Source organism: Thermobia domestica, chromosome 7 (genome assembly GCF_964235325.1).
Source record: "Thermobia domestica chromosome 7, izTheDome1.hap1.1, whole genome shotgun sequence".
Classification (NCBI taxonomy): Eukaryota; Metazoa; Arthropoda; class Insecta; order Zygentoma; family Lepismatidae; genus Thermobia; species Thermobia domestica.
This window is the reverse complement of record NC_137460.1, coordinates 40,525,494-40,541,745: the sequence shown is the minus strand read 5'-3', so window position 1 is coordinate 40,541,745 and position 16,252 is coordinate 40,525,494. Positions and strand designations below refer to the sequence as shown.

General features: G+C 34.0%; 1 protein-coding gene across 5 annotated transcripts in view; it reads left to right on the top strand.

The window, feature by feature from the left end:
* Positions 1-14,206, top strand: part of Vap33 (VAMP-associated protein 33kDa) — a 33,972-nt gene extending 19,766 nt beyond the window's left edge. For 2 of the 5 annotated variants that reach the window (XM_081764506.1, XM_081764507.1), the window contains exons 5-6: positions 2,137-2,235; positions 6,721-14,206. In XM_081764506.1, coding sequence (XP_081620632.1) covers positions 2,137-2,235; positions 6,721-6,903 — 282 coding nt within the window. In that variant the 3' untranslated portion in view covers positions 6,904-14,206. The remainder of the gene's footprint in view (positions 1-2,136; positions 2,236-6,720) is intronic. The other 3 variants (XR_014132144.1, XR_014132143.1, XM_081764510.1) reach the window with 3 other exon arrangements.
* The last annotated feature ends 2,046 nt before the right edge of the window (positions 14,207-16,252 follow it).

Here is a 16,252-nt window from a genome sequence, read left to right as displayed (position 1 = left end):
TGTGAATGTTATGTTTCTGAAATATCCATATATGAGAGAGGTCAATGTAGTTGCAATTCTATTTTTTTTTTTTTTTTTTCCTTCAAACAGCCACTAGAACCCCGAGTAGGTATGAAACACATTTGGTTATACGAGAAACACAAGAATCAATTAATGAGAAGACAACCTCATGTTTCCAGCCCGGTCGTTTCCAGCCATGATGTCATTGTATGATCTAATTGGTTGGTTGAGTGATTAAAAAAAATCTTTCAATGCGTTCCAGTTGTATAATTTATCTTCTCTGGCAAAGAGTAATAGTTAACGATTATTGTTTATTTTGGAAACATCGCTTGTGTTTTGATATTGTTCCATTATATTTATTAAGCAGATTATACAATGTGTCCAGCTGAGAGTCCAATACCACTTGTAGTAAAGGCGCGCGTGCGAGCCCTTAGACTAGCAAGGAGGGCTCTGAGAGTTCGTTCTTATCATAAATAAGACAAAAGTTTTTCATAATTTGTGTTGAGAGTAACTTAAGTACCTTGTGGAAGACATTAAAATCTGATGACATCAAATACCTCAAAACTAGCTGTATTGAATCGGATTTTGGTAGCTAACATAATATGTTCTTGTTAAGCAAGACCTGAAAGGTTAAGAAAATTGAATTTTGGAAACTGTGCAGGAAAGCATTTAAAACGTAGCATATTAACGATTTCCTTTCCATTGTTGAGAGAGGTTATTGTAAAAGTTTCCAAACTAAAATCTCGGAGTAATACATTTGCTCGCCTGACTGAATTCTTTGAGTTGACTAAGGGGGAATAAATGTCTCCTTTGAACATTTTTACCTGTAATTGTGTGATCTTCGAGAATTTAAACAAAATGGAAGGATAACAATGAGAGCAAACTTTTCCTCCTTAAATTTTAAACTGAGGTACAGATTATTTTAAAGACTGCCACAGTTGAAAATAATGATAAAGCTGAAGAGTAGAATTGATTTATATCACAAATGCTCGAAATTTTTTACGTACTGTTTGAATTCTACCCTACTTGGTGGAGAAAAAAAAATGTATACAAGCTATTATTGCAACTTGGGTTTGTTGTTTCAGAGGGAAATTTTCAGTATATGGTAAGTGTACGTTCAAGTGCCCCTTTGCATCACTGAATAATCAAAAAACAAGCTAGACACGATGTTACAAGTTATTTGCTTATAGATGCTATAGGATACATAATTTAAATACTACGTTTTTATCTTATAGCTCAAGTTGGGTGATTTCCTTATACTGTTCCGTTAGTGAAGCAATTAACGAAATTTCAGAATGCTAAGTTTCCAATATCAAAAACATTATTTTTAAAATTTGCGAAAATTCTGCGCGCTTCTACGACCCATCCGTAAGTTAATCTACAGTGTTCAAGAATTAATTCCAAATTTCTGCGCATAGATAGACAAAATTTTCAAACTCAGTCATGTATTTTCTAAGAAGACAATATGTTGAAGTGCAGAAAATAACGATTTTCTGGAATTTCGTTATTTTCTTCAGTCACAGGGAGGTTTATGAACAAAACTAGCAGTAATCTTGATGAACAGTACAACACATGAATTTCCATAAAAACATTGTTTCTAAAATTTCTGAGGATTAATGTTGTACTAGTCCTTTTAGGATAATTCCACAAGGATGAGAAATTCAACAATCTGTCCAGTTTAGCAGTTTTAAGAAGTTACTAAAGAAAGTGCCAGAGCCTATTGAATCCTTATAAATTTGATTTAATTTTGAGTTAAGCGTCCCTTTCAGCAGCAGGGCTATGTGGGACGGGGACTTTATAAACGCGAAATCTGAAAGCACATGAGCTCCCACCGGGAATCGAACCTGGACCTCCCACACCAAAGGAAACTGTATAAGTAAATAATCTAATTTGAGATACAAGCTAAAAACGTTGTGTGTTACGATACTTGATTAAACCGAGCTTGCAGTTACGACAGATCTAACCTGTCATACCATGTCTTCTGGCACTGTATATTTCAAGTCATATGGAAGACTCTTTATTAAATTAGAGAATGCTGCAAGTTGATAGATGAAAGTTTTGAAGAGAAACATCAAGTTTTGCAAATGACTTGTTTCACCACTATAAAACAGTAACGTAGTGGTGATCTCTTTGCAGGCAGGCAATGTTGGAGATGAATTGAAAAAGGCAGCGGAAGAAGTAAAGCGTCTAAGGGAAGAAGAAAGCCATCTCCGGCAAGAAAATCTTCAGCTGAGAGTAAGTAATATACGATAAATGCAGCGAATTATCACATTGAAATATCCTATAGCAAAATTAAATAAATAATAATAAATTTATCTAATAAATGTGAGATAATCAAGAGATGCCGTTAGCACCTCAGAACATTGAAAATTTCATTTGAGATCAAATGCCAGTCTTAATCACCCCGGAATAAAATATATATAAAATGCTTAAAATTTGAGCCACGTGTGCCAGCGTTGCCTTCAATTTCATAAAATTAGCTTAGGAAATGCACAAGTTGTATTGTGATTTCTACCCAAAATCCGTTGATACTACGAAGATAAGTCAGTAAGTCACAAAACGAAGTATCTTCGAATTGATGCAATGTAAAATTGATTACGAATATTACTTGTTCTTTGATTCTTTCCTCAACTATAGGTGTTAGCACAACCGTTTATCGCACACTGTGCTACTAGTCAGTGTTATTATGCTGCGGAAACTAATTCGAGTGTCAAGTGGTTAAGGCAGCAAGTGTATTAGCTCATTGTACGCGTGTCGAACAGGGGCCCATAATTCGAGTTTTGTTGAGGAAATCCATGAGTTACTCACATGGAACCATGTATAACATTGTGCATGACAAAGTGTGTGCACGATGGTTCTCAGTAAGATCACTGACCAACACAAAGAAACCAGAATGGCCCTATCATTATAACATTTTATGAGGTACGCAAGAGAGGATAGTAAGTTTCTGAACTACATCGCAATTGATGACGAAAGTCATCGTTCACTAGTTTGAATCGGAAAGAAAGCGAGACGTATGGAATGGAAACATTCCTTATTACTCAAAACGAAGAAGTTTGATCAATGACGCACAAAGTTCATTGAGCATCAGTGATCATTGGCTCACAAAGATCATATTCTCACCCAGAGGGATGAAAGCTATTCGAGGATGGCAAAATATTGTAAATATATTTTTATAGGAGAGCAAATTAGAAGATTTTGAATTAAATTTAAAATACTTTCAGTTCACGATAGAAACCAAATATACGACGGCTACAAACTAAATTGTATTATATACATTTGAAAGGTACACACTCAAGCTATTTTTTCACATAATCGCCATACAAATTAAGGCACTTATACCGTGGCATAATTTTTTTTCAATACAGTTGCGTAGAAATCTGCCACCTGTGATTTCAACCACTAGATTACACCGGCATGCAATTCGGTGTCAGTGGCAAAGCGTTGTGTAGCGAGTAGTTTCTTTATCGCTGGGAAAAGATGGTAGTCGCTTGGCGCCAAATCGAACACCGCCCATCCCAAACCATCCAAGAGCTTTCGGGTACACTTGGCCGTGTGTGGACATACGTTGTGGAAAAGCTACACCTTCGCGCCTGAGTTTTCCCCGGTTCACACAGTTGGCGATGGATTTCAATTGGCTTGTTATTTTTTGCCTTCAGAAACCTAATCACAGAACGCATCTCACAAGAGGAAGGATTTTCTGTTGCAGCGCAGATTGTAACACGTCAAAGAAGCCACAGTAAGAGTGACACAGTCTTCATGCTACCACAGCTGGATGCGTACTGAGTTTGGCAACGTTCAGACACTAACATGGTGACACTAGCCCCGCCTACTCCGCGGTAGGCCAAAACGTCTGGTACTTCCTGGACAACCCTCGTATATACTGCAAAATAGGGACTTCTTAATTAGATATCAACTTTTTCCAACATATAGATCTTAGTGTGATCAACTACTGGAGTGAAAAATCAGAAAATTGCCCAAAATGATTTAACAGTTTTACCATTCTCGTATATGTAGGAAAGTAGTGTGATATTTGCTCAACATATGGCAGCAGATACTAGGGAGCTAGCATCTCTAAGCCACTAGTGGCGAATGATTCGTATCAAAATGACGGAAATGCGGTTGAACTGCGAATACCGTAAGAATTTGTTAAAGTAGTACTGATGTTTGAGAATGTTTCAAGGTTTAGAGATAGTGGAGACATGATTATGTATTAATCCCCTTCAAGGCTGACGATTTCTCGTGTACGTGACAAATTCGAACCGATGGAACAGTATACGATTATCACTAAGGCCAGAGTATAGAGCACGGAAGAAACTCGTTCGAACCTATATCATCAAGGTAATCTCTTACGTCCCTGTGGTAGTGTGGAGGGGCACCGTGTTGTAAGCAATACAACCTCTTGTTACCGTACAGTTTTCAAATCGTTCCAACACTGAATCCGAGGACTCATTACTTGTAGCAGTTTGTGAGGGTCGCCCTGATCAAACTTCGTGTTCATTATACACTGTTCCATGCAGTTGAAATTCGAAACGGATAGCAGTTGTGAGCTATGAAAGGGAATTAGTACCTCAGCTACATTCTCAAATTTCCAGTAGCATTTGAACACATTGTTATGCTCTTCGAAGTCCAGCCGTGTTACCACCATCTTGATATAAATCACTCAGCACTGGCTACTTGGTACCTGCTGCAATCTGTTGGACGAACATCACCTTAGTTTCCTACTGAATTTTATCTCCTCATGTGGGAATATGAATTTTTAGTCATATTTTGAAGTGTTTTTCTGAAAGAGACAGATGGACAAAGGATTTGTAATGTAAGATCTCACTAAGGAAGAATTTTTAGAAATAAGACTGGGAAAGGAAAGAGGGGTGGGAGTTATCAAAAGTCTCTATATCTTGAAATTTCTGAATGTTGGGAAGCATGAAATCTGGTATATGAACTTATTTAAAATAGACACGTCTTTCAGTGTTTATATATATATTAGACCTAAAAGGAAGAAAAGGGTTCATATTTCGAAATCTGCTAAAGGTACAGACATGAAATTTGGTATTTAAAATAATTAAAGACATATTTCAAGCGTTTATTGATACTTCTTCTCAAGGAAAGAAAAAATGTCGGGATTGTAGTTGTTAAAATAAAATGGCCATATCTCGAAATTCCTTAAGGGTAGAGGCATGAAAATTGGTGTTTATACTTTTAATTTAAAATAATGAAAGACATGTTCAAGCGCTTTTTTTTCTGAAGGGAAAAGAATAGGATGGGGTTGTATTTGTCAAAAATAACATGACCCTATCTTGAAATCCTTTTAAGAGTAGAGACATGTTAATTAAAGACCTGTTTTAGCGTTTTTTGATGTTGCCTGAAAAGGGAAGAAAAAAGGGTAGGGGTTGCAAATGTTAATGAGATGGTCATATGTCCAAATCCCGTAAGATTAGAGATACGTTAGGGGTATGCGAAGTGCGAGGCCGTAGGTCGAGCAAATGTGGGGGTCATGTGGCGAAGTCCCCACCTAGTATATATATAGCGAAAGTAAAATAATAATCACAATTATATAAAAAGAGATCACCGATTTTGTTCTCTGACAGTGCTATTTCAGTGAAGTTCAGAATGAATATGTACGATTGAATAAGGAATTGAACCCGAATGGCCGGCTTACCGTACCTATGAGTTGACTACTGCATTATCCAAGCCGCTTCCTGTCGCGCTACACACCTGAATTTCAAATTTATAACAGTGTGTCACGAAATCAGAAAACGGTCATGAAAGTCACGAAAAAGTCACGAAATTTAGCTTTTGGGTCACGATTTTTTTAAACTGTACAAATGTAAGTACATATTAAAATATTTTGTTCTATAAAACGTCCAAGTTCAATACCAAAAATGTCTATCGTCGGCTTTAGACGCTACCAAATCGCAAGCAAAGTACGTTTCTATCGCATGGATGAAAATTCGGCCTAATTCGCATTGAAAATATTAGGAAATTTTATGATTTGGTAAAGAAAAGGTCACGAAAAAGTCACGAAATTTCATTTTGGAATTTTAGTAGACACCCTGTATAAACGTATTCAAACTATCAAGTAAACGATTCCCGCTGATTTTTGAGCCAAAGGCACGACATAATTATCAAAAGATACTACCTACAAACAAATGAAGTTAATAGTACAGGAAAGCTTGTCCAAATATATGGTTTCAATAGTTTAGCGTAACGTTTGCTTAGTGGTTACAATTGACATTTAAAAAAAGTGTGACTGACTTAATCAAGGAGAGAGTATAATACAAAGATAGTTATTAACGATTTTGATATCCGTACGTCTGGAATGTTTCTTTTCTTTCTTTAAGAACATAGAAGTTTCTGTAAGACGTGGGACTTCTTGAAAATTATAGGTAATAAATTATCTAATTTAAAATTTGTAAAATAACAGTGCCTCCATGTCATTAAATGTTCAGATTTGCTCCCAATAGAAGTAGAGAATTTTTGTGATTCACTTAGCGTAGTGAAGTTGTTGGAAGTTTCTTGAAATAAAGGGTAGCGAAGTCTGCTCTAAAAAGCCAGAAATAATCAATTGTAGGTAAATGAGCTGACCAAGTTTCATCCAGTTGCTGTTGGATTAAAGTTGAAATGGGTTGTAGCATCAGGGAATTTTAGTTCATAAAAATGTTCACGATAGCTGTTTTGTTGTTTTGGATATGTTTCAAACTCGATTCCTTTTTATTTCAGGAGGAATTGACGAGATTAAAACGGTCCTTCTCCAACATGGAATCCACAAACCAGCCTTCAGCCACAGTTACCAGAGTAGTGTCACCTCAAGCAGCGCAGCCTCCAGTGATACCAATGATTTACGTGGTGGCGACATTTGTGGCAATATTTGTGGGTATAATCATGGGAAAGTACATGCTGTGAATTACGTTCCTGGTGCTTTATACATGTGTGTGCAGGTCCTTTTCTGCCCCCCCAGTCCCATACAGGAATTCCAGGTACGAAGTAGCTCTTCTACTATTGTCACATCAGTACTAAACTAAAAAAAAAAAAAATCTCAGCTCAGTGCTGGCCATATTTCTTACCATTCTTATTATTACTTATTCCTACAGTGGCACCTTTTTTTACAGTATTGAGTAATTTAATTGTGGTGCTATTGTAAACCCTTCTTTGAGTTATTAATCTCCCCTCCATTTATTTTCGTTATTGTGGGATTTGGCGGGAGGAAGGAATGCATACATGGATGGGAAAACATTAAAACTGAGAGACTTTGCCATTGACTGGCTCTAGTGAACATAATGTTGACAGAATTGACATGTAGTTGGAAAATATAAAAAAGGAAAAAAATAATAAAAATATATATATGAATGGCTTACCTATGTTTGTACATATGTTGTATAATATTGAAAATAGGCAAGATCAGCTTTTGAGTAGTTGTGATAATTCTGACTTCGAGGTTTACAAAGTTGCACTTTTTTTTATTTCAAAGAAAGAATTGCAAAACAAACAAGAAATAAAAATCAGTTGTTGGACCAGTGACCCGGTCGTAGACCCTATTTTCTTCCTTTTTTTTAGTGTAATGACAAAAATAAACTTCATTCATGCACGGCGTAATCTTTTTTTTATTAAAAGAAAAAATCGAATAAACAATGTTATGTAGTAGATTGTTTTTGTTAACGAACGCAATGAGACTGACAGTCAATATCTATCTATAATATCCTTTCAAGTCCACCACGGTAACATTCACACAAACACAATTACACACATACACACACACCTTATTTACCGATACAATACAATTTATAACATTTGTATATAGTTGAGACATTTTTCAACTCATAGTTCAAGAAAAAAAATACTGGTCAGTGTTGATATAAGAAAAATAAAAGTAGTCAAAATATAAGTTACACTTTAAAATTCTCGTAGGTAAAAAATATTATTAATAAAAGTTGAAAGTGGCTGTATGTATTGCTTTTAGATATAAATATAAATATATATATATAAAAGACGGAAAACTCCTTTTTTGGCAGATTAGTCTTGGACATAAGCTTCTTTAGGATATTGCGCTGTGGGACACTGGTCAAAAGAAGCACTCAGGTGGCATTACTTTTTTTTCTGTTTTTTTTTTCTGAAGTGTTGGATATAAGTACATCATTGCTGTTGTTGCATCAAGCAATTAGTAGAAGAATGACTTTTCAGAAAATTTGTTGTTGGAAGAAAAAAATGTTCCTGCATTTGATGTTACGAAACACACGTTCATTATCGGTGAAATTAAATGTTATTTATATATAAATATTATTATTAAAAAAATACTTCTCCTTATTTATGTATCATTTTTTGTGAATAAGTCATACAAAACTGGTAAAAAAAAATATATATAAATATCACGTATTTTAGGCCGTTTATATATGTAGTGAATAAAACTTAAAAGTAATTGGATGCAATGCCTTATTTCTGTGTAAATGGTGATGTAGTCATTTTATCTTTTAATAAATAAGTAAATAAAAGTTGTCGCGAACTACAAATACCTACGAAATTCTGTAAGATTTGGATAAAGGGTGTCAGCTTCTTATATTATACGAAGTTGTACAAAAATAACGTTAGAAATGAACAAATGTCACTTCATAACCTGTGCTAAATATGCATTTTTTGTTTTGTTTTGTATATAATTCCAGTGCTGTTTGTTTTTTCACCTTCAGTTGTTTTCAACTAGTCGGAACAAGAAACGGGATTTTTTATAAAAGTTAAATGGGAATTATCAGCCATTTTGGAGAAATTTGGGATTTTCATGCCAGACAACGGAGTTACCAATAAGAAAGTCAATAATTACATATGTATGATTATTGCTTTTGTGGTTAAAATTAAATGATTTTGTCGGGGACTTTCATGCATTGTTATGTTGTTTGTTTTGTCACCTATAGTGCACTGTCTTTTTTTTAAAAAAAAAGTAATAAATGCTAATAATAAAGAGAGAAAAAAATGCTGAAACATGCATGAGTTTGCCACAGTTATTTCTCTTATACATATAATAATGTAACCTGCATATTATCCATCCAATGATACATGTAAAGCGTATATTTTCGATATTTGTGAAGTAAGGGAATCGTAAGAAATTTTTTTAAAAAAAGTTTGTATTTTCAAATGTTACTCGCATGTTATAAAGGGTAAAGCAAAATATAAGATGGAACTAATGATAAGAACCTGTGTAACTTGGATATGATTATGATTAAAGGCATTCACAAGTTTGTATATTATATTTGTTTAAATATAATATACAGCATAGTTATTAAGAAAATGTTACTGTAGATGCAAGACTTTTCAGTATATCTTTACAGTCACATCGAAACTAACTAGTTGAATATTTGTTTCAGTCAATTTTAGGAATATACTAAATGTGACAAGAATTTGGTATAAATTATTCGCAATATTTGGCGAGAAATGTATACCAGTAGTTGTCGATACATATATTGCCCACTTACCTTTCTTTGAAAAATTGTGCTCTTATCTGTAAGTGAAGTTGAACGAGATCCAATCGTCGTTTTACTACTTATAGGTCTGAGTAATGTATTTTTGAAAGGTCGATAGCTTGTATATAAAATTATTTTTGTAAGAACTGCTGCTTACCAGTATCTTGATTTTGCTGCCATAGAGATTTGTTAAATCGATTCTGCTGTACTATTTTATTGTCAAGAAAAACCTGGAATTTCGTGTTGAAAATTTGGTCGATTACCTTCATAATTCTCCGAGGTATACAGGTTCTTAATAAAAATGAAGAAGTCGGCTTAAGAAATGCTTACTTGCTAAGAATAATGTTTTTATTAATGTTTCTGAATGAATAGAGAAGTACAAAATATCATTTTCCCATGTTAAAGAAAGGAAATTTTTTAAGCTACAAACTGCAATCAGTCTATTCATTTCTAAAATATTAATATTAATTTCTTAATTGTCTGTGTGTTTGAAAATGATCTATACTTAATTCATTCACTAATTGAATGAAAATTGCTAATTTTTTTTAAACTATTAACTCATCCAAATAATATGAAGACCAACAGAGTAATTGTAAAATCTTTTTAAAAAATGCTGTCCATCTTAAGACGGTAGTCATCCCAGGTGCCAGATATGTGTAGTGGTTAAAACGGAGGAATCTCGAAGCGGGAATGAAAAATGAATTACTTTACCAGCAACTTGCATAATCACACATACTTTAGAAAAGTACGCTGTAAGTTATTTCGCTAAACGCTTCATCGGATAGGAGGGGAAGGATAATAATGATGATAAAGAATAGAAATAGGTGTAAGTCCTCGAGATGAACGCTGTGTTGGAATGGAGGCTTGTGTAAATGCCTGCATTTGAACACGACGTCCACCTGAAAGCTTGGCAGCTATTTCTTTATATCCATTTTCCACTCTGCATGATAAGAGGTTTAACGAAAGCCTTAAAAAGTACTTTCCTAACGTGCGTGATTATTTTCACTATTCTGGTAAGTAATTTATATACATTTTTTCCTAGTCTGAAATTTAACTAAAATAAGCAAATTTACATGCAGGACACAGCAACATACAATTGTGTTGGGTCAGGGCACTGAATGAAGTTATTGGCACATATGGATGTTCCTAGAGCTAGATGCCAAGCGGTAATAAATCTGGTCCATTTGAATGTGTAGTTTCCGTAAAATTGTTTATATTAATGACACATAGAAGAGTGAGAGGCTCAGAAGATACCACTGCATATTTCAACATGTATATAAAGACTACAAAAACCTTCTGTTTGAATTAGGTAGTTTTTCTTTCTTTTGTTATCAGCTACGAAGTGTATGCACGTGTGTATAGGAAGGGTAGTCTACTGTGCGTTTTTTTTTCTCTCCTTTCCTTTTAAATTATTGTATAGAAATAACTTCTGAGGATTCTGTAAATGTTTATGAATAATTAAGTATGGAAAGAAGTGTGAGAATAATACTATGACGAGAGTAAGTTTAAAAATAATCTTCGTCTGTGGTATTAGTCATTATTTTCATTGAAGTGGTGGCTTGTGTGTGTGTATGTGAGTAAGAGAGAGAGAACATGTATGTAAATAATGTATGCGCGCGTTAATGTGTACTGTCTTAGCAAAATAGTTTTAATGCTGAAGATAGAACTTGCAGCTCAGATATTGAATAATATCCGCAAATATGGAATATTACGTTCCGTTGGATTGCCAATACAATTGCCCATTATATATGTAGGTCAGCACAATATACTACAAATGAATATTCTTTTGGAAAATATAAGTATTTATGGTTAATTCATGATAGATGAGCGTTATGTTCGTTGCACCTGCTGATAATATATATATAAAAATGCTAATGTGTTGTATGAGTCCTTGATCTGTGATTTTTATATTTTAGAAAAATTGTTTCTAGTGATTTTGTGAGTTAATTTCTTTTGTGATATAATACTCGTAACATTGGTAAATCCACATTAATACTTATAGACAAGTTTTTTTCTTTCTTTTTCTTTTAAATGTCCCAGTAGCTCCCTTACTTTTTACTTTATAATAATTTATTAGTAGTAGTAGTCTTAAGTTTCAAATAAATATAGTGTTTCCATTACCATAAGAGTGTAGTGTATTTTGTTTTAGTTTGTACCTCAAAGTATACTCATAATTTTTAAATTCTTCATCAGTAAATAGAAATATCGCGAAGTACGATCGCGATTTTTGTTTTTCAAACATATGTGGAAACATATAGGAATAATGTCTCATTATAGGCAGTATTCACCTTCCTCTTCAAAAGTAAGTTAGTTTATATTTACAGAAATAACTAATCTTCGTGATGTTTCACAATTTCAGACTTTAGCTAATAATCTGAATTCAGTCCATGCTTATTGAATGCTTGGATAAAGATGGCAGCACAAACTGAAATTATCGGTTAAAATTTGAAATTTTCGAACATGGAAATGGTTGGTTATTTCTCTTATGTATAATGTGTTCTTTGCGCTTATTATAAGGTCGTTTAATACTATCGCAAGAGGTATAACATGCACGGAAGCTATATTATTTGTGTATTCATATGTCATTCATTAACTTTGGTAGGCATTAGCTGTACAATATATGGTTGGAATTGGAGGTTAAAATCAATTTTCATGTAAACTTGCATAAGTGCCTCTGTATATCCATATTTTACCAAATTTCTCAGTTAACATAAGTACATACAGCCCTGTAATATAATCACAAAATGACACTTAAGATTTATAGATATAACCATATGAGTTTGTAAATGTACACATTTAAAAGAAGGCTATAACTTGTTCACTGAAAACGTATATTTGCTAGAGAAAAACTACACTCCATATTTTTTTCCCCTTGACAAAAGTTTTTTTGATGAAAATTCTAAAATTTAGATGTAAACATATTTACTTACTAGAACACAGAAGTCCCAACTTGGCTTTTCGTTCGGTACATTTTTTTTTTCTTTCTTTTAAATTTGTATACAGAGTTGTTACATATATGATAAAAAAAAATATTTTCAGAAAAGATTATAGTACAAACACAAAAGAAAATAGGAAACAGGTGGATTTTAATTATAGTTACAAAAATGTATGTTGTTGTTGATAGGAACAGTAAATATAATAAGTAGGTTGTGGAAAATTAATATTTGTTTGGTATAGCTCGAGTTTTGTGAAATATCACGTTCTTATTAAGGTAATACGTAAAAAATTTGAGTTTACACTCTCTAGTAAAAAGTCTTCTTGAAAAAAGGTATATCTAAATTTAGAGAGTAGTACTTATTTACAGATTACGTTGTTAATAAGGTTAATTTTAATTAAATCAGAATGAATGTGTATGTGTGCCAAGCTTTTACGAAATATTAGTCTATGAGAGTAAAAAAAAAAGGCGCTGTTTTTCTTTAAAACAACTAGAGCAGAATTTGGAGATAAGTGTCCTAAAATTTTAACAAGTATCATGAAAAAGATGTGTTTGTATACATTGTTTACATCTGAGGAATAGGTCGTACGCTTGTCGCATCGTGATTGTGTTGGTGTTGACCATATTCCTTAAGAGCCTGCCTTACTAAAAATAATACAAAATTTATCATTTTTCTTTTGCTTATTTATTCATAAGTGAAAGGAGATTATTATTCTATAACAGAAAATACGAACCTGAAGAATTTTCAGTGTTGCCATCCATAGAAATTACGTTGTTACCAGAATAACAATTTCCGTAAAATCGAAGTTAAGGCAGCAACTGGAGGAACAAACTAAGCTGCAATTGATTACGTATCATGTTGTTTTGGTACCCTGTGAACTACTTTTTAAATAACATTATTATTTAATTTTAATAACTGAATGTTGGAACTATTTTATTTATTACAAACTAAATACAACTATTGTTTAAAAAGTAGTTCACCAGATTTCCAGACAACATGATACGTAATCAGATGCAGTGGAGTTCGTTCCTGTAGTCGCGGCCTTAACTTTGAGTTTGGGGAAATTGTTATTCTGATAACAGTGTAATATCTATGGATGGCAACACTGAAAAGTCTTCAGGTTCTTATTTTCTGTTGCAGAATAATATTATCTATGATTGTGGTAAGTTTCATTTCATTATCTCCGTTCACATAAATAAACAAGCAAAAAACTGGTAATTTTGTTTTATTTTTATTAAGGCAGGCTCTTAACTAAATAAAATATCGAGAAACTCTAATTTTGTAGTACTTGTAAATTCTATGCTGCTATTATCTCCAAATTTTCATGTTATTTTAAAAAAATTAGTGAATGTTGTAAATTATATTGTGATAAAATTCTTAAGATATATTACTAGTCTAACCTTAGTCTCTTTTGTTTTTCTTCAAGTATTATGATCAACAATTTTTTTCTTTCTTTTAATGTGTTGCTGCGTTGTCGAGAAAAATGGCTACAACTTAATTACATGAGGCAATAGATGAATGAAGAACATTTTTAAAAAATACGTAATTTCATTTGGCAAATTAAAAAAAAAAACTATAAACTTTCGTGCTTCCTCAAATTTGTAATCCCTTATTGTTAGGGAAGTCTCGTGTGTATATGTCGAGAGAAAGAAAAAAAGTATGCAAACTAAAAAAAGTTATCTTTCGTGAATAAGAGTGCCTGCAAAAGGAAATATATGCATTTTTATTATTTAATTGCTCTCTATTTTACAGCAATAATCATGCAGTTGTAATTATTCTTGCGGTGCAATGCAGATTTGTTTCCATAATCTAAAAAAACAAAAACATGAATATTTCCAAGTAACTCATCTTATTTCTCTATAATAAATTCATGTGTTCAGGGGGGTTTACTAGTACCATTCTTTTGGAGTGTTTGAGCCGTACTTTTTGAAAGATCGCTTGTTATCTTAGTGGTTCTCTTGTGAATGTGAATGATGTTTACAGAAGTGTTACGAGAGATATATATATACTGGTCCTGTTTTCATTTGTACAGTTCTCAAATATATTTGTTTATAATAATAATAATAATAATTTAATGTTGATTACGATAAAGGAGAAACAAATCCCAATAATTGTATCACCTAAGGACACCTGTCTTAAAATAAACTACTATGAAGTGGGGTTTCAAATCATTGTTTTGTGATTATTATTATTTCTTGAAAATATTTTTTAGGTGTCTCAACACATTAAAGTGAGTATAAAGGAGTGTCAATTACTAGTAGGTGGGTGCACTCATTTTACGCTAATGAGCAATTGAATTAGAGATACTGGCTAAGTGGCATGTAGTATCCCCATTTGCCTTAATGATGACAGTGATGGGGCGTTCATGTATTCCACAAGACACTTGAAGCGTCGGAGAGGCACACTGATCCCTGATCGCTGCACAGCTTTTCATAATGCACAAAGTGTGATTGGAGTAGGCTCCAGGGCACGGATATCTCTCTTGACAGAATCTCAGATATGTTTAATGGGATTGAAATCGGGGTTCCTTGGGACTAGGTAATATTCACGTGCTGGAGTGGTCGTCGAACCAGTCAGCCACAATCCGGGAGCGATGGGCTGAAACATTCCCTTCCTGTAAGTACAGGTCACCTGCAAGGTACTGGAGGTGAACAACAGGGTGAATATGATCTAACAGGTTCTTGTAACGTTTGCCGGTGAGCGATGTTGTCAGATGGGATCTTATTCATTTAACGTGGATAGCTCCCAAACGAGTATACTACCAGCAGCAGCCTGAACTGTACCCTATTGGCAAGATTATTTCATTTGCCTCATGTAGTAGAGGACTTATGTATCCGGCTATCGGCGTGTACCAACTGGTATCTCGACTCACGTGTTCAGGGCGATCATGTTTCATTTTCGAGCGTCCAGTGGCGGTGTTCCTTTGCTCATATTAGTCGCTATGCCGTGTGTTAGGTAGAAGTACTTTTGTGGATTCTTGCATCTGTACCTCATGGCGAAATTATTCTGGATGGTATTGCTGTTCACATGTCGTTGTTGACTAGCATTGATATGAGTAGTCTGTTGCACTGTAGCCCGTTTATCCGTTCTTACCATTTGAGCTAGCCTACTGCGACCCCTGTCATCGATGCATCGTATACCATGACATTAATCTTAGTGGTAATTTTACCCGAATCCACATACTTATGGTACATGGTTATAGGTGGCCCGTGGAAGCCTAGTACCTGCACAACTTCAAGAACGGAATGGTCTACTGTCTGCTTCCAACAATCTGAACGCGTTGAAATGAGCTTAGGTCTTGTATTTTGCCTATCCTGTAAACAACCGTTATTCATACAGCCCGTACGAAGTTTGAAGTCCTTGGTATTATATGCCACCCCCTCCTGTTACATCCGCTGGGCCGAGCTCAACCCCCATTTCCGCTGAACTGTTATCTCTAACTCAATTGCTAATGACTGTATACTCACCATGCTTTCTGTATCCTGTTAGTCAAAAGATCAAATTAAACGTCGAATATTCCATGATTGTTGTTAGCATTGTCAAAATACAGAATGAATCTCCAAGGTATTTCCAAGAAGGCTTGATATTTTCGACACAGTGCCTGTGTGGTTGGATAAATGCTGCTAGGGATCCTCTTAAAGAATAATTAATTAATTTTAATATTTGTAAATAGTCATTAGAAACAAATTATTGACCAGGTAAGTGCACTTCTGGTCAGAAATAAATAAATAGAATAATTATAGTGTGGAATAAATGTATTTTAGAGCCACACTTACTGGAGTTTTTCCGTTACTCTAAGTAAGACTTCAATAGTTCTTAAAGTTAGTTTATTTCCACTGAAAACACTACAGCATGTGATGAACTCGGTGT